Source organism: Coenobita brevimanus, chromosome 80 (assembly GCF_032717465.1).
Source record: "Coenobita brevimanus isolate Jiangsu-jjx chromosome 80, ASM3271746v2, whole genome shotgun sequence".
Taxonomy (NCBI): domain Eukaryota; kingdom Metazoa; phylum Arthropoda; class Malacostraca; order Decapoda; family Coenobitidae; genus Coenobita; species Coenobita brevimanus.
In genome coordinates this window covers 6,009,651-6,034,142 of record NC_137033.1, presented here as the reverse complement: position 1 = coordinate 6,034,142, position 24,492 = coordinate 6,009,651, and the positions used below count along the sequence as shown (strand labels likewise).

Below are 24,492 nucleotides of genomic sequence, written 5' to 3'. Positions count from 1 at the left end.
TAGAGGACTGTAAAAAAATATTCGAGTTTATCCCTTCTTCCTGTCAAAGTTAAAATGGATTTCATTCAATAAACAAATCAATCTGACAGAAGAAACTAATCGAACTAATATTGCGTCCGAAACACTGGTATAGCCAAGACCTTCAGCCAAATCTTGACGCCTTTTATATATTAAATTGAAAGCATTTTACTCAGTATTATTATAAACAGTTAAAATCGCGTCACTTTAATGCATAGTCCTATATGGACGTTATAGACTACCAAAAACTAAGCTTGTCATGGAATGAGAGGTGGTGGTGCTGGTAGTGATGGTGGGGGTAACATGGTTCGATGATTTAGCCTAAACAATCTTAACAAGTTGAATCACACTATCGGTTTTTGGCTAATACCGATATAAGCAGAGTGAATCTCTCTCTCTCTCTCTCTCTCTCTCTCTCTCTCTCTCTCTCTCTCTCTCTCTCTCTCTCTCACTCACACACACACACACACACACACACACATTTTATATATATATATATATATATATATATATATATATATAGATAGATAGATAGATAGATAGATATATATATATATATTCTCAACCACATCCATTTGGTGTATCAAAATCCTTCATTAGTTGTTAAGCAATTTAACTCCATTATCAATTTTTGTTTCAGTGTGGGTGTTAATGCTAGGATCACCATGTTATTTAGTCTCTTAGCATAAGATGTTATTATCATTATAAAAGTAAGATTAACACTATTAGAGTGGGCTGACCTTGATCTCGCTTCGTCGCTTCGTCGTAGAAAAGTGGGAGGAAAGAAGAGGGAGAGATTGGAAGAGATTAAGTGGGGAAATATGAAAGACAGTCGGAGGTATAAAGATTGGGGGCCGTCCCCATTGCTGTGGCTTAGTTGTTTTTTGTGTGTTGTGTTCCTCTTGGTCCTATACAGTAGTCACTCTGTGTCTGTGCAGACCAGGGCACTCTTATTGATGAAGGTAGAAGAGTCATAGTTTGTACCCCCGACCCTACTGAGGGTGGTGCTGGTCTGTGTGGCTTTGGTGGTGGCTACTGCTGTCTTGGTGGGTTGCTGCTCTCTGTTTCGCCGGCTTCATAGTCACGGAAGGGAGGAGTTTAGTATTAGAGAAATGGGGGGGGAGAGCTAGAAATTATCTTACTAATAGAGAAAATCTGTGTGTGTCAACCTCTTTTTATGTCCCGCACGCCCCGCAGGTGCAGGAGCCGGAGGGCTGGGCTACGGAAACTGCGTCCGTCCTCCCACCCCCGCACCGCGACACGCGCGTCGGCATTCAGGGAGATGGAAGTCTGACTGCTTTTATGATTGTTATTTACTTGTATTGTCATTTTATTATTTCCAGCTTGTTTATATATTTTTTTGTTTTATTTTGTTTTTCCATCATTGGGGATAGGGGGGTATTCCAGCCAGAGAGGTAGATACTCTTTTCCTCCCCATAGCACTCACCAGGGTGCAGGAGGCATAGGCTGTGTATGGGCCATCTCTGTCTATTCCCAACCCATTCCACGTTCACGACTCCGCCATCAGATGTGAGAGCTCCTTGCATCTCTGTTTCAGGAGCTAGCACAACGGACGACGGAGTGCATTCGCTCAGGAGTGAGTGAGGAATGAGTGAACAGTGCGACTGCCTCCTGACTGGAGTAGTGGTGGTCTGGTGCTCCCGGTTCAAGGTCGGTAGGTGTGTGGGATATAGGGTAACGGGGCAGGACATCTATCGCTTCGTTGCTGCCGTGTTTGTATTATTATTACTGTTATTATATAATGAGAGAGGCTGTCGTTAGAGGGACGTATAAATTGGGTTTGGTGGCGGTCTATTTCTGTTTAAGAGGGAGCTGGGGAACCAGTTATGCATCCTCCCATGTTTTTTGTTGGTGATATCCTCGTAGTTTTGGTCTCCGGTCTCTTCTAGTTTTTGCCAGATTTTTCCTACCCTCCTGTGCATACGGATGTTCAGTGCAGCTATTTTGTGCATGTTGTGTATTTGCTCTGTGTTATAGTTGAAAGGGTAGTGGTCGTTTTCGACATACCATTGAGCTTTGTTTAATACTCTTTGTAGTTTTACTTTTTGGGTGTTTGATATGGTGTCTGGTGGCACAGGAGGGTATTCTAGCAATGGGAGAATGTAGGCTTTAACGAGGTGGCTTTTAATTTTTCTATTTAACGTTTTAAAACGGTAGAGGGTGGACAGTGCTGCCTTCCCCTTGCATATTCGTTTCCTCACATGCTCTGTGATTCCGGCCTGTGTTATTGTTAGGCCTAGCAGGCTTCCCTCGTTGCTTGTGTTTAACAGCTCCCCATCCACAATGATTTCTTCCATATACTTTTGCGCCAATGGAATTATTTTAAATTTCTGTTGGTTAGTCCTGATCTTCCATCGTTTCTCGTATTCACTGATTCGGGAAATTTCTCTGGCTACTTTGCTGGCCATCATGAGTTTGGACCGTCCTTCGTAAGTCACTATTTGAGTCACATCGTCGGCGTACATTATGTCTAGGCAGTCTGGAGGTGGGTGTGTGTGTGTCTCTGGTGACCTTGATCTCTCAAGGCTGCCATCCACAAGTCTCAGTCTGGATCATTGTCTTCTCATATCATGGGCATGGATTCACCCACAGCTTATGATTATACAGCATCATATTTCCTTAATACATGAACTGAAACGTATAGCTTTTCCATTTTAATCATGGTGTATTCCTCACATAAACATAGTTCATGAAGTTACTCATTAATTTACGATTGTTCATCATTGCTGAGTTACCGTTTTGAAGGTAATGAAGCAGCTATGGTCTTGTCCGACCGTGTCATGTGTGAAGCTTACAGCACTCCACCCCCCCCCCTCTCTCTCCGACTCCATGTGGGGGATCCTCCCTCTTACCCCAGGTGGGGTTGGATAACTGCCTTCCTCCCCTCCCACCCTTCATTATCCGTCAGTTCACCTCAAAACTGTTGATCATCATACGTCATACTGTATAAGGGCGATTACTATCCTTAGGTCGAACAATGTAAATTATACCAAAAATTAGGGATGAAATGTCAACCTTGCGAAATGGAGCTTACATACAACAAACATCTTTCCTTAACGGAACTATACCGAGGTTACTCCACTTCAATCACGTGCACTGTTTCGATGTAAATAATCACAGTGGTGCCACATCTCTTCAAATCCTCGTGCCCCTGTAACACGCGGAAGTGCTGGCAACTGTACATTCAAAGGAACAACGGTCTTCCCATTTCCGTCTGAAGAAAACTATGTATCAGTAGCCAGACGCTTTAATCCCATAAGAGGTGGCCACAAACAATTCGCCTCCAAGTTGCCCTGTTCCCGGCCATTTGCCCCCAACTCCCAAACTTACACCCTCCTCTCTCATATATCTCTACCCCATCCCTCAATCTCAAACTCGGTCTCCCCGTCCCTCTCCTCCTCTCTCCACCTCAATAACACTCTCTTCGTTAGTCTCTCATTTTCCATCCTCTCCATATTGCAAAACCACCTCAAAGTATTTCTCTTAGCGCTTTCTGTCACATTACTTCCACACCACAATGCTGCTTCACTTCGTTATTTCTCAGTCTGTCTCTCCATGTATCTCCACATGCTCCTCTCAAATAACTCATTTTCACTGCTGTTGTGTCCTTTCACAAAGGTCCAAGCTTCGCTTCCATACGTTTGAATGGGAATTACAGTACTATCATGCAGCGATTATTTTACTTCCATGCTCATTTCCCCATTTCTTTTCACTTCTTTCAGTGAAGCAGCAAACTTTCATCCCTGTTGAACCTTTCTAGAACAGTAATTCATCCTCTAACTCCATCATTAATCGTTAAACCACCCAAATACTGAAATGAATGTTGCTTGAGGGTGCGGAAGTTGATGTATGCGGAATGCTGAAACGAAATGGTGAGGTGAGAGTGTGAGAGAACGGGAGTATGGATGGGGTATATGTGCAGGAGTAGGTAAGAATGAGAGGGCAAAAGAAGGAGTGTGTATAGTTGTGAGTAAAAGATGGAAGAAGAGCATAAGAGAGTATGGATCACTTGGGTAAAGGATTGTGTGGGTAAGATTGAAAGTTGGAATACAAATGTGGCCGATTGTGTGTGTGTGTATGCGCCAACGCAAGATCGTGCAAGCAGAGTGAGAAGAGTTCTGGACAAATGTGGAAGTGTGCATGGAAAAGTTTGGAAGGAATGAGATAGCGTTTTTGATCGGTGATATAAATGGTAAAGTAGGGAATGTGAAGGTGGATGAAATACTTGGTGAATGGGGTGTGCCTGCTGAGATAGATGAGAATGGCAGCGCATTAGTGGACATTTGTGCTGGGAGGGGGTTGGTGATAGCAAATACCCTCTTCAGGCACAAAATGATCCACAGGTATACATGGCGAGTGATGAGAAGGGTGGATGGTGAACTGAATGAATGGAAGGCAATGATTGATTATGTGTGTGTGGATAAAAGGATGCGAAAATGTGTAATGGATGCAAGAGCTCATAGAGGTTGGGGGAGTGGACTTTCTGACCACTACTTGGTGGTGGCCAGAATCAAGATCCAATTAGGATGGAGAAGTAGAATAAGGGAAGGACGGGAAGAAGGAGTATTTATAAGGAGAGTGGAAAGGTTACAAGAGGATGAGAAAAAGGCAGAGTATAAGAGAGAAGTGGAGGAACGATTGGTCAAAAATGAATTGGAGCAGATGGGGGACGTGAAATGTGTGTGCAGGATAATTACAGAAGAAATATGTGCAGCATGTGATGTGGTGTGTGGGATGAAGAGAAGACAGAGGGCTGTGCAAGGAACAGAGTGGTGGAATGAAGAGGTGAGACAGGCTGTGGCACAAAAGAAGAAAGCATACAATGCATGGATGAGAAATAGGGGCGTGGAAGAAGATGAGAGGCGGAAGAGAGAGTTATATGTAGAAAGAAAGAGAGAGGTGAAAAGATTAGTAAGAGAAAGAAGAGAGCGGATGAGGAATTTGGAAGGAACTTGAGTGTAAAGTGGAGGGACTGTAAGAAAATGTTCTGGAAAGAGGTGAAAAGAGTAAGACAGGGTGGAAGTGAAGTTAGCAGAGGAGTGAAAGATAAAAATGGTAGATTACTAGTGGAGATGGAAGAAAAAGTGAGTAGATGGAGAGAACACTTTAAGAAATTGTTGAACATAGAGGATGGAAGTAATGCGAGAATAAGAGGCTGTGGAATGGCGGGGAGAAGGAGGGAGGTGAGAAGACAGGAAGAAATCAGTAGGACAGAAGTTGTGGAAGCAATGAAGAAAGTTAAATTGGGGAAACCCCCGGAATTGATGGAGTGTGTGGTGAAATGCTGAAGTATGGGGGAGAGATAGTAGTAGAATGGATGTGGAAAATGTGCAGATTGGCCTGGGAGGAAGGTAGAGTCCCGGAGGATTGGAAGTCAGGTATAATTATTCCCTTGTACAAAGGAAAAGGGGAAAAAGAAGTGTGTGGTAATCCTAGGGGCATCTGTCTTCTTAGTATAATAGGAAAAGTGTATGGTAGGATACTTATTGACAGAGTTAGAGAAAGAACAGTTTAATTAGTTGGAGAAGAACAGGGAGGCTTTAGGAAGGGATGAGATTGTGTAGATCAGATATTCATTCTTAGATCTTTAGTGGAAAAGTTTCTAGAGAAGGGAAAGAAGTTGTATACGCCTTTCATGGATTTGGAGAAAGCATATGACAGGGTGGATAGACAAGGATTGTGGAAAGTATTAAGAATATATGGAGTAGATGGGAAGTTGCTGAATGCTGTGAAGAGTATGTATGACGGTGCTAAGCCTGCAGTGCATGTGGATGGTGAACTGAGTAAATTTTTCTCTCTGAAGGTTGGGTTGAAACAGGGATGTGTCATGTCTCCATGGTTGTTCAATCTGTACATGGATGGTGTAATTAAAGAGGTACAAGGTAGGGTAGTGGATGTTGGAGTGGCCCTGGTGAGAGAGGGTAGTGTTTGGAAACTCCCTGTACTGTTATTTGTAGATGATACTGTGTTGTTGAGTGAAGACGAAGGAGAGCTGCAAGGCTTGATGGATGAGTTTGGGAGAGTGTGTAAGAAACGGAATCTAAAGGTGAATGTAGGGAAGAGTAAAGTGATGGTCTTTGAGAGAGGTGAAGTCAGTGAATGGACAGCGAGATTGGATGGTGAGGAATTGGAAAATGTGAGTACGTTTAAGTACTTGGGTAGTGTGATGAGTAAGGATGGAGGTTTGGAGGGTGAAGTGCTTGAAAGGGTACAGCAGGGAAGAAAGGTTGCTTGTTCCTTGAAAGCAGTGATAAGAAGCAGGGAAGTGAGCATGGAAGTGAAAAAGTTACTACATGACAGTATTGTGATACCAACTCTAACGTATGGAAGTGAAGCTTGGACGTTGCTGGAAGGACACAAGTCAAGAGTGAGAGCAGTTGAAATGAGTTATTTAAGAGGAGCCTGTGGAATCACACGGAGAGACAGGCTGACAAATGAAGACATAAAGGAGCGTTGTGGTGTGGATGTGGATGTGATAGGAAGCGTTAAGAGGAATACACTGAAGTGGTTTGGCCATGTGGAGAGGATGGAGAGTGAAAGACTGACGAAGAGAGTGTATATGAGTGAGGTGGAGGGGGGAAGAGGGAGGGGGAGGCCGAGGATGAGATGGAGGGATGGGGTGGAGAGGAATATGAGAGAGAGGTATGTGAGTTGGGAGCGGGGCAGTGAAATGACGGGGGACAGGGCGACGTGGAGGCGATTTGTTTGTGGCCACCCCGAATGGGATTGAGGTGTCTGGCAATAGATAGATAGATAGAATTCATTTTCCATTTCCTCACTATGCAGCCTCACTGCACATTCAATTATTTGATTTCTCCTGAAGACCATAACTTTGTTCTTATTTACTGTACATACACTTTTAGGTTCCACTTCTTACGTACTGTCCTAAACTCATTCAACATGTCCTGCAATTCCCCTTCGTCTTCACTGAACAATACAGTATCATCTGCAAACAACAAAAGAAGTTTCCAAGTGCTGCTTTCTCTCATTATGGCCGCTCCAGTATCCAGTGCCCTACCTTGCGTCTCTTTCATAACTCCATGCATATACAAAATGAAAGAAAAAAATAGTTCCCGAAATACAATGAAAATCCAATCTCTACTTGTGTGTATTTCAGAAGGTTCGATTTTTCCGTTATGTATTTGTCAGACTTTGGGAAGATTCTTGTCTCTACCTACACAGTTCATCAGGCCGTGTAAGATAGAGGGAGAAATTGGTTACGCTCAAGTATATCCTGAATATAGAAAAGGTACGTAACACAATCTGGAGCTGCAATAAAAGCGTGGTTGTTCTATCCTGAGGGAGAACTGTAACCCCCATCACCTCAGTTGATGAAGGTGTCATTAGACCGGAGACTTGAATTTGTCTAGTAACCAAGGCGACTGATTCCTACGACATAAACATATTTCACTGAATGTTATGCAAGCACAACTTACTAATTAACGTGTGGGAGTGGCCAAGACTCGTCAGGTGAAAATTGATCCTTAATGGGAACCTTTACTCTTTGTATTGACGTCGGAACCTGGAGACGCCACTACTCGGCATTTATGCCATTAGTAGTCTTAAAATCTCCATGCCAATGACATATTTAAATTTTACTGTTGCTCTTTCCAATCTATTTCATCACCTTTGAAGAAACCCTTTGTAATTACGGTGTTACAGTCTCCATTAGCTGCTTCACAACCAAATTTTTCTCTCGTCTCTTAATAACTTCCAGTGAAATGGCGGTGCATAAAATGTTACAAACGTCATCTGACTGAACAACATTGAGAGTCTAGAACTTACGTCGCCAAGCGCCATGCATATGAAAGCAATGGGAGCTTACCTTGTTTTTATTGCTGTTGGAGAAAGCTTTGAGATAAATCATCGCCTAGGCCACGCCATTAATCCGGCAGCACTCATTTTTAAAAGTATACTTTTTCGATTCCTCCCCATCCCTAGCACAACCCCAGCTCATTCTATACATTTCTTTATTCACTACCCCCATTGTTTAGCCCCCCACCCCTACCCAATTCTGACATACACTCTACTGAAGAGATAGTGAAGTAAACCATTATTGCATTCAAAGCCATAATGCTACAGCACCCACTTTCACGGGATATACCTGCCTTCCATAGCCCCACCCTCCACTTATTTTTATCCCATCCTATCGATTTCTTTTCTTTTTTTTTTCTTTTTCTTCTCCACTCCCACTTCATTAACCCTCCCCCCTCTCCTTTTGTAGGCCTCTTGCGCGACGCAGTGATGCGGCCGACAAAGGTGCTCGTAATGTGGGGAAGCCTGTCGGAGACAGTAAATACAGGTTACAAAATGAAACTACCGGGTATTTAATCAAAGTTTAAGGTATGATCGATCTGGGAATTTTTGGCTATCAGTGACCTAAAACGTGTGTGCTAAAGTGTATTAAAATACACTGAGGAAAAGGATACAAGAAGTAATACAGCAACTTTCCTTGTTTTTATAACAGCGCATTTTTTGTATCTGTATTCCTGTCACTTCTTATTGCTTTTCTTTCCTTTACAGGTGGCTTTACATTGAGTGACAAGCGTAATGGTTTCCTGTAAGCCAAGAAACCATTTACAACGCTGGGTGGTAACCATATAACCAAACAATTACGTGCTCCCTACGTGTCATCAAGTGGGTTGGTGGAGGGTTAGTGCCCCTTCCTGTAAAACAAATAACTCAAGAGTCAAATGGCCACCCCTAACGGGATTATGGCATCAGGCAATAGATAGATAGATAGATAGATTTCAGAAAGGAAATATATGTTTGTTAGACGGAGAATACATAAACAATGACAAAGATTATACAAGGGTTACGAAATCTTTTCCATAAAAAAATAAAATAAAATAAAACCACTCACTAAAATGGTCGAGTGAGGAGTGACCCAACTAGTGTTTAAATAAATATAAGAGCTGAATATAGGGGATGTTAATAACTCATAGGAATGAGCAGTCAGGACGGAACGTGTACAATATTTTTTCAAAGTAGAAATGTGCCTTAATTAAACATGCATTATTTTTTTTAGTGGGGGGACGTCGGGGATGCAGCCCTCCCTCCTTTTTTTTTAAGACAAATCAGTGATTTCCCCTAATTAAAAAAAATGCTTCTTAAAAGATGTAAATTCTTACAGAAATGTTATCGTAAAATACTTTCAGTGAAAAGGGTGATTTGGGAATAAGTTGATAGAAATTTGAGAATGCGCCAGTATGACTTCAAGCTTGTAATGAATCCACGAGGAATTACTTACTGCTTCTTCATAGTGGTGGATCCAGCCCAGGTTATAAATTGGGAGATAACTATATATATATATATATATATATATATATATATATATATATATATATATATATATATATATATATATATATATATATATATGTATATATATATATATATATATTTTTTTTTTGGGGGGGGAGATATGCACTTGACACGTTCGTGATGATTGGCCGAATGCAACATTACTTCATAATCTTTTTACTCGTTAGCATTATTAACTGACAACATATAACTGAGGGGGAAATTTTGGGTTAGTATATATTATTCGGACATGTTGCATTCACCAATCATCACCAACCTGTCAAGTGCATCTTCGCCTCAGTAAAAAAAAAAAAAAAAGGAAAAAAAAACAATAGGTACTGAGTTGTAGGTACTGCATCTGTAAATGCAGAAACGGAGGGACTGTATAGCCGCAAGCAAAAGTTTACAAATGTTTCTCTAACGTTATCGTGTCCTGCATTCCATATTTCACATTCATCCCTGCTTATCTTAGTCTTTTATTGTGCTCTTCATATTACTGACACATCATAATAGTTCATATAACACCTTCCTTTAATACAACAAGAGGGGAAGTGTCGGCGAACATATGCTTGTGGCCGTACCAGTACCATCACTTAATTCATTGACTAACAGATAAAATACTGCATCAGCTCTCATGTGTACGATTCAATTAATTTGGTACCGTCAGGACCTGCATGTGTGTGGACCCGACCAATGATGAGGATGGAAAGCTGCCTTACCCGAACATTTACCTCAGACTATCCCAAACCTTACCCAGTTCTTGACGGTCCAAGCGGTGCCAATAGGTAAGCAATAAATTGTTCTTTTCCTGATGCTGCATCCTAGATGTGATATGACAGAGGCACACAGATGCGAATAATAATGCTAGCCGCATGTAGCCATATCAGGGGTCCTCAAATATTGTATGATCCCTACTCTGTGCAGCAGATCCTTAGTTATGTGTTGGTATATTCTGCAATCGCTTTGTTAGATCTGTGATCCTTTTACATGGAGGTATGTGTACGTTGATCCTCTAATATAACAAGGAAAAACAGTCTCCTCTCTCTCTCTCTCTCTCTCTCTCTCTCTCTCTCTCTCTCTCTCACACACACACACACACACACACACACACACACACACACACACACACACACACACACACACACAGAAAAATAGAGAGTGAGCAAGATGAGGAGTGAGGAAACTGTTGTTTGTTGATAGGCTAGCTGTGACATATTTATGGCATTGTACGGGGTTCCCACCAGTTTTCCCTGAACCTTCTCTTGGTCATCGTTACTTATTACTTTCAAGTTCACGTGAATGTGTCAGTCAGTAAGATGGGGATACACCATCAGTTAAAGAAGGTTCTTTTCACACCCCACTCGTCAAAAAAAAAGAAATAAAAAAAAAAGCCCATAATTGTGGCCTCTACGCACAGATGGACGGATGGACGGAAATCTGTTTTCAGTCCTGTGAAGTAAGAAGGTATCATTATTGGCAACACATCCTTTGCCGTTGCTCGCTCGAGTCGTGTGTGTGTGTGTGTGTGTGTGTGTGTGTGTGTGTGTGTGTGAACTCCAGGTTGTATGATAGATTTGAGAAAAACTTCCCAAGTGAGTTCGTCGGGTTACTGGGTAGGTCTTCCACTACAATTTTCTAACCATGATTTTTTGGGGAGGTCAGCCCCCCTCACCAAATTCAAAACCCTAAGAAACAGTACAAAGAGTGCAGATATGGCTTTGATATCATAGTACATGCCGTACAGTAGACTCCCCTTCACAGTGCGATATTTGAGCAGTGTAACCTCCCAATGATTCAAGGGTGAGTCAGCCCCCATCAAAAATAAATACGACCAGTAATGTTGGAAAATGGCCTCAGGCATTTCAACGAAGCTTCTGAAGTTAGTTCGTCTGGTCCCTTGGTGATGTCTTCCACTATATAAAATTTTCCACCATTATTTTTTGGAGGATCACCTCCCTTCCAAAATATATAAAGGATACAAAATAGGAGGTGGAGGGCACATATAGCTTTGATATCTTAGTGCATGTTGTACAATGAACTCTCATCCGTAATGCGATATTTGGGGAGCATAATGCCCCCCCCCCCTCCGCAGTGATTGTTAGCGGTCAGTGTCCCTCCCAAAAATAAAAACAATCTGAAATAGGAAAAAGATCCGAATTAAACTTTGCAGGTGAATTCGTCTGGTTACTCCGATGGTTAACCGGTATATACAATGTTCCTTCCATGATTTTTGGAGGGGTCAGCCGTCCTTACCTAATCAAAATTTCTCAGAAATCGTGAAAAGAAGGTTGACATGACTTTGACTTCTTAGCACATATAAAATGGACTCGCATCTGTAATACGGTTTTTGGGGAGTGTGACGCCGCAGTGATTCTTGGGTGTCAGCTCTCCTCTCAAAATAAAAAAGATCAGAAATAGGGGAAAGTAAACACAGATATCATTGAAATCTGCATACATATCACAATACTGTGTATGCAGTTTCTGTTTTCTCTAAATGCGCAGGAAAAAACTGCACATATACTTTATCCTAAGTTAGCATCGTGAAGGAGCTCGACTTGGTATTCTCTTAAAAAGGCAAGCCCAAGTATCCAAAGAAGGTCAGGTCAAGTAAAGTTAGTTGGATATTGATTTTATAATTGTCGAGATTGTTATAACATGGGTTATTTTGATCCCCCAAGTACATAGTCAGTTGGATTCAGCAGTCATGGATTGTTATAAAAGATTGTGGCATATCATTTTAATCCTTGGACCACCAGGAACAATACCAGGTGCACAACCTTGGAAACCAACTACTGTAAGTTGGGAATCCAAGATGGCTGCCATATCCAAAAATGTTCTTAAGTTGGTCACACTTTGCAATAATTTCAAGTGTAATACAGGATTTCTGTGGTGTTTATGGACAAGGAATTCATTGTTGATAATTTCAAAGTAATTTGACATACCTTTACCTGTAAAATCAGCTACTGTAAACTTGAAATCTAAGATGGCGTCCAAGATGGCTGCCTTATTTATAAATGTTCATAAATTAGTCTAAACTAATTTCAGTGTAATAAAAGTCTTCTAGGGTCTTTAGGGACAAGGAATTCATTTATGATAATTTCTAAGTAATTTGACATACCTGTAATTACCCTCCATCCATATTTAATGAGGATGGCACAATGCGAGCATGTGGAACATAATCAAGTCTTGTGAAAGCCATAAAGGAGGACACAGGCATAAGCAGCTGTGAAAAGTTGTTACCATTCAACAAAGCATGTGCGTTTGTGATCAGTGTCATGCACTGGGTTCATCATTTGTCATTTGTGAAAGGTGAAAAATTCGCTGCCATTGCACTAAGATACAAACAAGTAATTCTCAGTGAAGTCCCAGCTGATGCAGTGGCTGTTCACCTATATTTTGATCAGTACAGAAGTCCAAGTATCAAGGAAGCAACAAGACAGATGAGGATGCGTAAGCCAAAACAGTAACAATATTTGATGTGTCAGACCAGCATAAAGCACCAGATCCTTCAGAGTTCTTTGGTTGTTCTACAAACAAAGCACAGTTTCTTGCCTACTTGTGTGATAAATGGTGTCATATTGAGGCTTCATGTTCTGGTAACACCAAAAGTTTCTGGGTGGTGCTTTCACTGAAGAAACAAAGTCAGTAATGGAGCAAAGTGGAAATGTAACTGCAGTCCCTGCTCCTGAATCAACACATGAAGAGGCAGACGCTTATATTATTTTGCATGCCCCGTATAGTTTTCAAGAAGACAAAGTTGATCAGCTTATGGTTCATTCAAGTGATACAGATGTTATTCCCTTCTGTCTGTATTATGCATCCGCCATGTTGAAAGATCTTCCTGAACCTTGGGTCAAGACAGCAATAATTACCTTCCTATACATGACATTGCCAAAGCATTGCAAACACACTGATGCCTCTCACTTTCAAATGTTCACAATTTAAGTAGCAGGGATACCACCAGCACTCACTCTCTCTCTCTCTCTCTCTCTCTTATTCAGCAAAAAAAAAAAAAAAAAAAGATGGTCAGCAGCAAGTAAAAAAAAAAAAAAAAAACTGGATGTTTCGGAAGACTTTGGTTGTGACAGCGATGCTATCATAACTGAAAATACCATCAGTCAGGCTAGGAAGTTACTTATCACCGTCTGCACAAAGAATGACGAGATGTCAGATGTTTCTCTGAGTGAAATTCACACTTAAAAATTTTCTACCAAGACCACACTTCTCAAGCTCATCCCACCTACTGAGGATGCTTTTATGCAGCATCTGAGACGTTATGCCTTGGCAACAATCACTGACAAGATATCACACATTGTAAAGCCTTACATTCCTTTGCTAGATGAATATAGGTCGAGAAAAGACTTCGTATTGGGGATTCACATGAACGAGAATACTGATTCAAATATCGATATATAGTGCAAAAAAAAAAAAAGATAAGCTAAAATGTGGATAACGTATTTTGAGATAAAAGAGGTTGCACTACTTTTCAAAGCAGCAATTGCTTCATGTTCTGAAGAGTTTATTGGGTTCCAAAGATGCCATGTTTTGGTTTCAAATATCTATGCTCACAATCTAATTTGTCGTAAGAAGGTTAATCATTATTTATATCCGCAACAGTACATGTGAAGCAGAAACTTTAAATACATAATTATACCACACGTTTGTTACTCAAGCTATGTTAGCGTAAATTATTACATATTTTACACTTGCACAGACATTGGCATACAACATGGATATAGGGCAGTATTTACGATGTCTTAGGAGGCGTGCCTGTACTTCTGACTTAACGATTTCTGTAACATATAGGAGAATATTAATCACTTCCATTTTTTTTTTTTTTTTAACAAGAACACATTTGTAAATAACATGCAAGAATATGTTAATAGAGCAGGGCAAAAAGTAAACTAGCAGAAAAATGTGTAAATGAGACATACAGACGTTTTGCTGGTGCACTACTTACCTCTTACACCAACTTCACCTGATGTGTCCACCTGGGGCTGTGACACAACATGATCCAACTATACAGTACTCAGTCACTCATAATTGTGGCCTCTACGGTACGGACGAATAGTCGGACAGACTTACATCTCTCCATTTTCTGTGTCGAGCTATTGCAGGACGTTAACACAAGAATAGAGCGATAATTTAAGGAAGGGCTATGAGAAGGATGTAAAGCCATAGTAGCCTACTGTCTTAGGTTTGTTACTGAACTGCAGAAAGTAAGCTGCAAAAGGACTATACCCTCTTTCAAGTTAAGGTGAAAGTTCTATTGCTGCAGTATACGAAGGGCTTAACATTTTCGGCCTCAGCGAAGGAACCGTGGTCCAGTAGGAAACAAGTCGGGATATAGCTGGTAGAAAATCGTCCTATGCAGGGATGGCCCGAGGAGTATGTCATTGGGGGGAGGGGGAAGGACAATTTTGACTAGCTTGATCCGTTTGGCGTAACGGTTTGACCAACTAAATAGATATAAACAAACCAAAATTATGACCCCCCTTATTGCCACCCGTCCATGGGTGAAGGGGGTCCAGGTCCAGTCACCTTGATTAATTACCGTATGGTGCTTGATTTTGGCTTAGATTATTCCCCTGACCGGAAGGAAACTAGAGTATTTTTTATTTTGTCCTCTCTCTCTCTCTCTGTATATATATATATATATATATATATATATATATATATATATATATATATATATATATATATATATATATATATATATAAAGAAAAACGTATGTAAAAAAATATAGTATCCATTCTCCATTTTTGACCAACTCGGTAATTTTTTTTACCCCCTCACCCCCCCGCTCGGGCCATCCCTGGTCCTATGCCACCATGTCATCACAAGGTGTCTCTCAGTTGCCACCTTACATGTGTACGGTCCTGGTCGTTTCGGACGTAAGTCATTTAGGCCGTAAAGTCCAACGACCCAAACAACATACGGCCTAAATTGTATTCAGACTAAATAAGCAAACTTCAGCAAGATGACATTGTTGAAGTTATGTTAGGTTAGGTTAGGTTAGATTACGGCCTAAATGACTTATGGCCGAAACCACCAGGATCCCATGTGTAGGATCGTTCCAGGAGGCTGCAGCAAAAGTCATCTGGTGTATGTGAGGGGTGACCAGGGCGACCACGTGCTCGGATTCAGTTGTGGCATTTACACAATATATGTTTGGTGTTTTCAGCAATTAACCATGCAGAAGCGAAGGAACATTACAATGTCTCTGGCACATGCCAAAAATTAGTATGCCTTATTTTGAAAAAAAAATAAATAAATAAATAAAGCTGACAGATGTGGGGTCTTGTCGCTGATTTGCTATCACTGAATCATTTTTGCATTTTTTCGTATCCAGAAAAGTCTACGCTAGGTTAGGTTTGCTTTGTTAGTAACAGGTTAGGTTGGTTTGTTAAACAGATTATTATGTTAGGCTAGGTAAGGATAGGTTTAGATAAGCTAAGGTAAAAAAAATGCAATCGTGATCATCCTGGGAAAATCAAACTTAGAACATTGTGCAAAAATGGTTTACAGAACAGAAATCTGCGCACGACCAACCATACAACCAGTCAGCCACCAGGACTCAGTCTACCCCTAGGCACGGTGGAACAAGGATACTGTATGCTGTCAGAGTCATATCCTTCGTTAGCTTTTTTTTTTTTTAATCTTGAATGGTTACAATGGTATTTGATGCCTTTAAAGAAAATGACACAACCAGCACACAAACATTGAAAACAGAGTTGTCTGTAGCAAACAGTTAATACCATTTAAACACTTAGATGTCCAGCCCTGAATAAAGAAGTAACCCTGTGTACTGTAGAGATGGAGTATGTTGATCCACATTACTAGGCATGATGGGTATACTACAAGTAGTTACTGTATGCTGTAAGGCAACGTCAAACAGAGACTGGGAAAGGAGTATATTGAATGCCTGCAGAACTAGTAAGCACAAAGAGTATACGCCAGTAAAATTTATGATTGACTACTGTAATTAGTTTCCTACCAGACGAATATTTCATGTCTCACTGTGACAATTCTATACGTCTTGGTATGCCCTCTGACACAATCTCAGATCACTTATACTTCCGCCGATGCCAATAAACGCTGTTAATTTCTTTCCGGCATCCAGATTATGGTCCATCTCAAAATCTTTTAACTCCTTGGCGTACTGCTAACCTATCCAACAGATTGCATTCAAATGTTATGACAACTTTTTGAAATAACTTGTACACAAACAAACTGACACGGATGAATATATAATTTCCTTGGGGGAGATAACAATAATATAACAAACAGTAAAATATGAAATGTACCCATGAACATCATAACTGCTGGGATGAAAGTAAATATAAAAGCAACATAGTAACAAGACTGACATACTAGTATGTTACGTTATGCAGCAAAGGAAAAGTCTTGGCATTTAAAGTATTACACGGGATTTCCAGCCCAGAAATGATTAGTTATCTCTTCGTGCGTGTTTATATAAGTAAACATGGGCCTATATCACTAAATTACTACATGGTGGAGGCAGACAGTGAGGTAGGCAGGGAAACAAATGTTTAGGCAGGCAGTTAGGGCGGTAGGTGACGAGAGTGACAAAGAGGTAGGGAGGGAGGTCGAAAGGAAGTTGGGTAGAGATATGGGTAGGAGGGAAGGTAGCGTGGCAGGTACGGAGTTGGGTGGATAGACAGGACTCAAGAATGCAGGTAGGGGGGAAGATAGGCAGAGAAGTATTCAGGGAAGTAGCCAAAAGGTTAGGTAGTCAGGAAAATTAAAGGGTAAATAGATACGAAGGTAGGTAGGCAGGTAGGTAGGAAGGCAAGGAGGGAGATAGATAGGAGCAAGTGGGCATGAAGATAGGCAACAGTGAAGGCGGCTAGTTGAGAGGTAGGTGGGACGGTAGGTAAAGATGTAGGTAAACAGGAAGGCAGATAGTAAGTAGCCAGGGAGGAAGGGGGGCAGGGTGGTATGTTGGCAGGCAGCAAGATGGGTAGTTAGGTAGGGAGGTACGGTAGGTAGGGAGGTGCGGTAGGTATGAAGGTAAGTAGAGAGATGAGTATTGAGGGAAAAGAAACAAGAAGTTTAAGTTAATGCTTCATATGCTAACGAATAATACTGCCACGTAGTACCATCCGGTTAAAGGATCACATTGTCTAACAGAATGGCTGCAAAACCTGAAATAATCTCATAACAATCCTTTAAACAAGTCAAGGATTATACTATACTAGACTTCGTCTTCAGAATCCTAGCTTGGCAACAGGCATTTAGTTTAAAACACGATCATGGAAGTAACCTCCAGTTTCATGTGTATGATAGTTGCGTATATATCTCTGGACATACATGTCTCTTTTTCATTTGATGTATCAGGGAGGAGGCCACAACCATGTTCTAAGTACAGGGTAGACAGTGAAATTATAACCGAACTTTTGTTCTCTAGTATATACGCTCATTTCTTACATTATTTATGTGGGTTTGACACAGGTGCGCCAGACTTGAACTGGCTGCAGCGTACCGAGGGCTAGACATGTTGCAACTGAATGAAGGCACTAACAATCACCTGAGTGTGATGGCTCCTCGTGCTGACGGAGATGGTGAGGTGATGCTGGTGTTTCATGAGGGGCTTAACTGGAGCCAGGTGAGACGTTCGTCATTATCAGATGGATGTAGATTTCAGACTGCTGATTCCAGTGAATTTTTTTATTGGTTTATTGCTCTTACATCCAAACTACTGTATTCATACGGGCTATAACAAATCTCTCATGTTCAAAAAATCTCCAATAAGCTAATAAAAAAAAAAAAACATTGTGACGACGGAGATCCCAGCAGTGTGAGTAGATGTGCATTCAGGACCAAATGACACAATCTTATGATCAGTTACCTCCTGTATTTAATTTTACCTTTATTTCCCTAACTGTGTCAATAAGTATCCTACCATATACTTTTCTTGTTACACTAAGAAGACAAATGCCCCTTTGATTACCACACTCTTCGTTTTCCCCTTTTCCTTTGTACAGGGGAATAATTATACATGACTTGTGATCCTCCGGGGTTTTACCTTCCTCCCATGTCAACCTGTACATCTTCGACATCCATTCTGCTACACTCTCTTCCCCATGCTTCAACATTTCACCACATATTCCATCAAATCCTGAGGCTTTCCCCATTCTAACTTTCTTCATTGCTTCCACAACTTCTTCCTTTCTTGTTAATTGTGGCAGGCGTTTCTACCCTTCAGAATTAACCGATTCCTACCAAACTTTGACACAATGACCAGCCTATGACCTAGTTGTGTTAGCAAAGTTTTGGTTGCTAAGCAACTGCTCGTTACCTAGCAACGGCTGAAAACCCGCTTTTTTCGTACTTTCCATGTTTTGAGCTGTAAAAGCATTACTAAAGTCCCTTCCACACGAGCGGACAGTGCCCGACAGGCAAACATTGTTACCAAATCACGTTCCACATAGTGCTACACTTTTAATTTTAACTGTCCTGTGACGGTTCCTGCTGTAACTCATGTTGTCGTACTGCACTCAGTTCCACCATGCACCTCCACTTCGACTGCCCAACATTACCAGGTCTGCCGTGCTGACAACAAAGCAGGTGTGCCCAGTAGTGGCCATAGCCTACCAGGAACTGCTCAATCTGGTAGCACTGCTAAAGAAGTGAGGGATATACACTCAGTGGGCAGTGCCCGCCAAGGCACTGCCGCTGGTGTGGTCGGGGAATAATGGGCGTAGAAAGCTCTGACGTACTTAGGCGTAATTTTGAAGTTATTCCCCTTCGGAAGTGTGCCATCCATTTTCCCCTCTCTTCTCTAGTTTTCGAGTGGCAACCCTGCAAAAGACTGGCCTCAGCATCCCCAACAACCCGTACCATTTTTCAAAAATGTCCCCCTAGTTCCCTAGTGGCTCCATGGAAATGAATGAAAGCTTGCATGATTATAGACATTGACTAGTACCACAACTTTTTATTGTACAGTACACCTATGTGCTACATTTGTCAGGTCAGAGATCAAAGGCCATCAAACGGTGAAAACAGCTAAAATCACGACTATGTTTGTGCGAGATCCTAAGGCTGTGAAGATTATTAGGCCAGGCCCATGATTCTTGGGTGGAATGTTGCACTGCAATACCTCCATATAGAATGACTTTTAGTGTCAAAACCCACTGTCAGTCACTGACAAACCTTGGTTTGTTTTGAGGTGGCCATCATCGTCTACTGGCTTATTATTATTATTATTATTATTATTATTATTATTATCATCATCATCATCATCATCATCATCATCATCATTGTCTGCAAACCCACAAATTTATTTATTTTTTCTTTCATGTTTATCCCTATACTCCCATCACTGTACCCCTGCACATTAGGACGCGTCTACACATGCACTCGTACTTATCTTGGCAACACGGCAGGCAACATGTTCGGGAACATGTTTGCAGCACTGTTTGGACAGATGCAGCTTCGAACACTGGCAGCTGAGGCGATGGGATAAGTGTGTTCATACCAGGCAGCTGAGATTTCACCATGATGTTGCCAACATGATCTGGACACTGCTGTTCCCAACATGTCTGCAACGTGTTCGTTACTGTGTTACTTACCTGTTTCCAGTACTTGTTCGAGCACACGTTTGGACGCTCATTAAGGGACATACTGTATTGTACCAAAGGCATCCTCCCCTCCCGCTATGCAGTCCTGGGGTCGTACTTATGTAGGATTTAGTTAATGTCTGCAATATACAAGTCCCTGTAACAGTTTCCTTATTATCACGGATGGTTTTGTATTTTTGTATTTTGCCAGTCTTATACTGACACTAATTTGTAATGTGTTTTGTAGCTAGATGAGATAAGATGGTGGTATACAAGGAATCGTGATCGAAACTTAACCCTTTCTTTCAGGGAAGGTCATTATTAGCTTTTCCATCCCGTTTCCGGACGATTTTATTCAGGAGTAAGACACAAGTGTCATTAATCCATTCATTACAACATTTTTATCATTTATTAAACTAAAATACTTTGGAGGTATAATGAACAAACTAAAAAACAGATCACTTGTATGAAAAAGTTACTCTTAGGGGATATTGTAAATACCACTCCCGGCTGTTCTCACCTTTTTGGCAGGTGACGGCAAGCAACCTGGTTGGACTGGACAAGGAGGGAAGGACAGTGGAGGGAAAGGGTACAGTCGACCCCACCGCTCGAAGTATCCACTTAGCCATTCACAAGACGAGGCCGGACATCAGGGTAGTCATGCACACACACCAGCCCTACACCACTGCACTCAGTCAGTTATAACATATTTCTTTCCACTCTTCTATACTATAAATTTCTTCTTGACAAAATACTGTTTCTTGCTTAAGTCGGAGAACTGATTCATTTTTCATTTGCAGATGGTCTTCAAAGTATACCAAAGTGATACATACGAATGCCATAAAATATAATGTTTGTGAATTACAGTGCAGTGTGAGCAGTTAAAGACAAAAGTTGTGTATATATATATATATATATATATATATATATATATATATATATATATATATATATATATATATATATATATATATATATATAAAGAGAGAGAGAAGAGATGGATAGATAGATATAGATATAACAGTAGATATATATATATATATATATATATATATATATATATATATATATATATATATATATATATATATATATATATATATATATATATATAAAGAGAGAGAGAGAGAGAGAGATGGACAGATAGAGATATAACGTTAAAGATAGATAGATACAGTATATAATATATATATATATATATATATATATATATATATTGGGGGGTAACAGCGAAACATCTGTATACTGTATTTTTCCCGACCGCTGCTTTTGCACGATATATATGAACGGTTTCTCATGAATTCTGTCTTTACCATCACATGAGCAACACTACATTTCAGTTAGCTAACAAACTGTCCTGAAATCATTTCTTTTTTATTCATTTAACTTCTGCTTAGCTCAAGTTGATGATTATGGCCTGTACTTGTCATTATCTGTCAGTGTTACAAAAAACGTCTAAACTATTTTACAGATGAATATGGAGTTTCTGTGTAATGATAATCGAATGTTTTATGGGTGGGGAAATGAATCCCACAGACTGGAGTTCGAACACAACCCATAAAACCGAAGTCAACGCACAACTCTTCTTGTGCTTCATTCTAGGTGCAGTTCTTCTCTTACTGTGTAACCACTGCTTGCAGCTGTTGTCTTCCATCACTGTGACTATTTCCTGAACTTGAATGGTGTGGTAAAAACGAGTGCAACCTTAGCGATGACCGTTCTTCATTATGTCTTCCTCCCGAAATATCCTAATCTACCCTTCTAGAGTACTGCCTCCGCCGAATATTTACACCATGTGTTCGGGATTCTCTCCCCCTAAATAAAGGTAGATCATGCCACCTCTCATCTTCCTGGCAGTTGGATGCATGTTGCTTTCCCTCTTCATACCAAGGTATATATTAGGTTTGCATGACAAAGTGAGATACATTGTAAGATGTAACGGCTAGACGATCGTCGCCGGACTGAATATGGCATCACATTTCGTCCCTCGGGCACAGCAATTTTTGCGAATTGATGTTAAGGCTCGCGAATTTGCTGGGTTAATTTATACCATCATCCCATCAGCAGCAGATATGAAGCTTGAGGAAGCCAGATTGGCCAACACGAATATGTAACTAACTGTGGTAGAGCTCTCATAATATTTCACGTGTTTCACTTCCCAAATGGCTCCACAGTGTATAAACCTCCGTCCCCTCTCCCCCCCCCCCACATCACCACCACTACATCATGCACTCCTCACAGTACTGAACATCATCACTTTCTGCTTGTTTTTCTCACGTCAGTATTTCTCACTTTTGTTCAGACTCTGATGTTTTCTCTCCCTCCTACTCCCGTTTCCAATAAAAGTTTTGAATTCCATAACCGTAACTCCGAACGGTTTAATTGTTTCATTTGGAGCGCCACGATCTAAAACTTGAATCAAGAGGGAAAGACTGTTAGAATCACTGAGTAACCAAAGCAGGTCACTTTACTAATGCTTAATCTTTAAGTCTATTTCTCCTATCACGGGCGAGATCAGCAGTTTACAAGGGGCACGAAGGCCACTTGTTTATTTTGTCTGAAATAACATGATAAATCGTTAAATCAATTACCAGTAAACATATAAAAAGAGTGAACAACGTTCCACGTTATGTGTCACTTGGCCTTTCAGTTTTGGAACACTAAAATGGCATATTTTGAAAGTTGTACTACTTACTGCCCAGCTACATTAACAGACAGTAGGCCAGCATGTTCTCCAATACAAGTTCATATGTCATCACCAAACTACATGCACAATACCGACTACACTTCCGAATCATAATTTAGCTAAAAATGGCATCTGTACACAAAGCCTCGGAGTTCCCAGGGGGAGAGGGCATAGAAGCCTCCACCATCCACCCCTCTCCCGGTGACGACCAAGCGAGATGACTGGAACCACTCTCTGTCTCACTTCTTCATTACTGCAACTTTCGCGACCTTTACTAACTGTCTCTGTTGAACGCACCTCTCCTCCTCTAAACCTCATCTCTTCCTTACAGAGACTCAACTGTCTGAGACAACTAATAGAAAATCCTTCTCTGTTTCCTCCTACTTTCACTATATTCATTTTAAAATCAAAGGTGGCTCTTGTGCACATGTACAGTCGAAAGCAACAATCTGAATCCTCCAACCCCCTAGCAGCTGAAGACATGGCCAGTGAAGAGCGGGCGAGCGAACAATACCCTCCCCTCCCATACTACCCCACCCCACCACAGTCCCGTTTACAAGTTGCTGGGAAGACTTGTGAGGGTCGTGGCTGGCGATGTAACATTGTGTCCATATGTACATGATGTAACGTTCTCGTGAGTTACCATTACCATAAATGACGTAAACAGGAAGTAATCTGCATTAATGTGTTAATAGCAAGCATATAAACATCTGTCTATCGCTATCTATCTATAGCCCGACGCCCTAATCCCGCAAAAGAGGGGGCCGCAGACAAAACGCCTCCAGGTTGCTCTGTTACCAACCATTTGACTGCCCTACCCCAAGCTCACTCCCCCCCCCCCTTTCATGTACCTCTTAACTCCATCCCTCCACCTCATCCTCGGGCCTAGTCACTTTTTCTCCCTTCTCCACTAGCATTCTACCGTTTTTATCTTTCACTCCCCGACTAACTTCTTTATCGCCCTATCTAACTCATGTCTCTTTCCAGAATATTTTCTTGCATTCCCTCCACTCTCTTTTCATCCTTTGCAACCTTTCTACCCTCCTTGTATGAACTACATTCTCCTGTCTTTCTTTTGTTTTTTTCTTCCATTTCATTTGAACCTTGACTTTCATCACCAAGTGTTGGTCAGAAAGTCCACTCACCCAGCCTCTATATGCTCTTGCATCCATTACACACTTTCTCATTCTGTAACACACACACACACACACACACACACACACACACACACACACACACACACACACACACACACACACACACACACACACACACACACACACACACACACACACACACACACACACACACACACACACACACACACACACACACACACACACACACACACACACACACACACACACACACACACACACACACACACACACACACACACACACACACACACACACACACACACACACACACACACACACACACACACACACACACACACACACACACACACACACACACACACACACACACACACACACACACACACACACACACACACACACACACACACACACACACACACACACACACACACACACACACACACACACACACACACACACACACACACACACACACACACACACACACACACACACACACACACACACACACACACACACACACACACACACACACACACACACAGTTACTGCCTTCCATTCATTCCCTTCTCGTCACACGCCTCGTATACCTGTAGATCATTTTGTGTCCAAAGAGGGTATTGGCTGTCACCACACCCCTACATGTATAAATGTTCACTAGAGCACTGCCATTTCCATGCACTTCTGTAGGCACATCACCCACCAACTACTCCAACCACCTTCACATTCCCTAATTTTCCATTCATATCTCCAGTC

The 24,492-nt window shown here is 41.2% G+C and overlaps 1 protein-coding gene across 1 annotated transcript in view; it reads left to right on the top strand.

Moving 5' to 3' along the window:
* LOC145409236 (putative aldolase class 2 protein RP493) overlaps nucleotides 1–24,492 on the top strand; it is a 40,254-nt gene that overhangs the window by 3,593 nt on the left and 12,169 nt on the right. Inside the window, exons 2-4 of the mRNA XM_080279718.1 lie at nucleotides 10,010–10,127; nucleotides 17,819–17,972; nucleotides 20,458–20,620. Of these exons, the coding sequence (XP_080135844.1) occupies nucleotides 10,010–10,127; nucleotides 17,819–17,972; nucleotides 20,458–20,620 (435 nt within the window). The remainder of the gene's footprint in view (nucleotides 1–10,009; nucleotides 10,128–17,818; nucleotides 17,973–20,457; nucleotides 20,621–24,492) is intronic.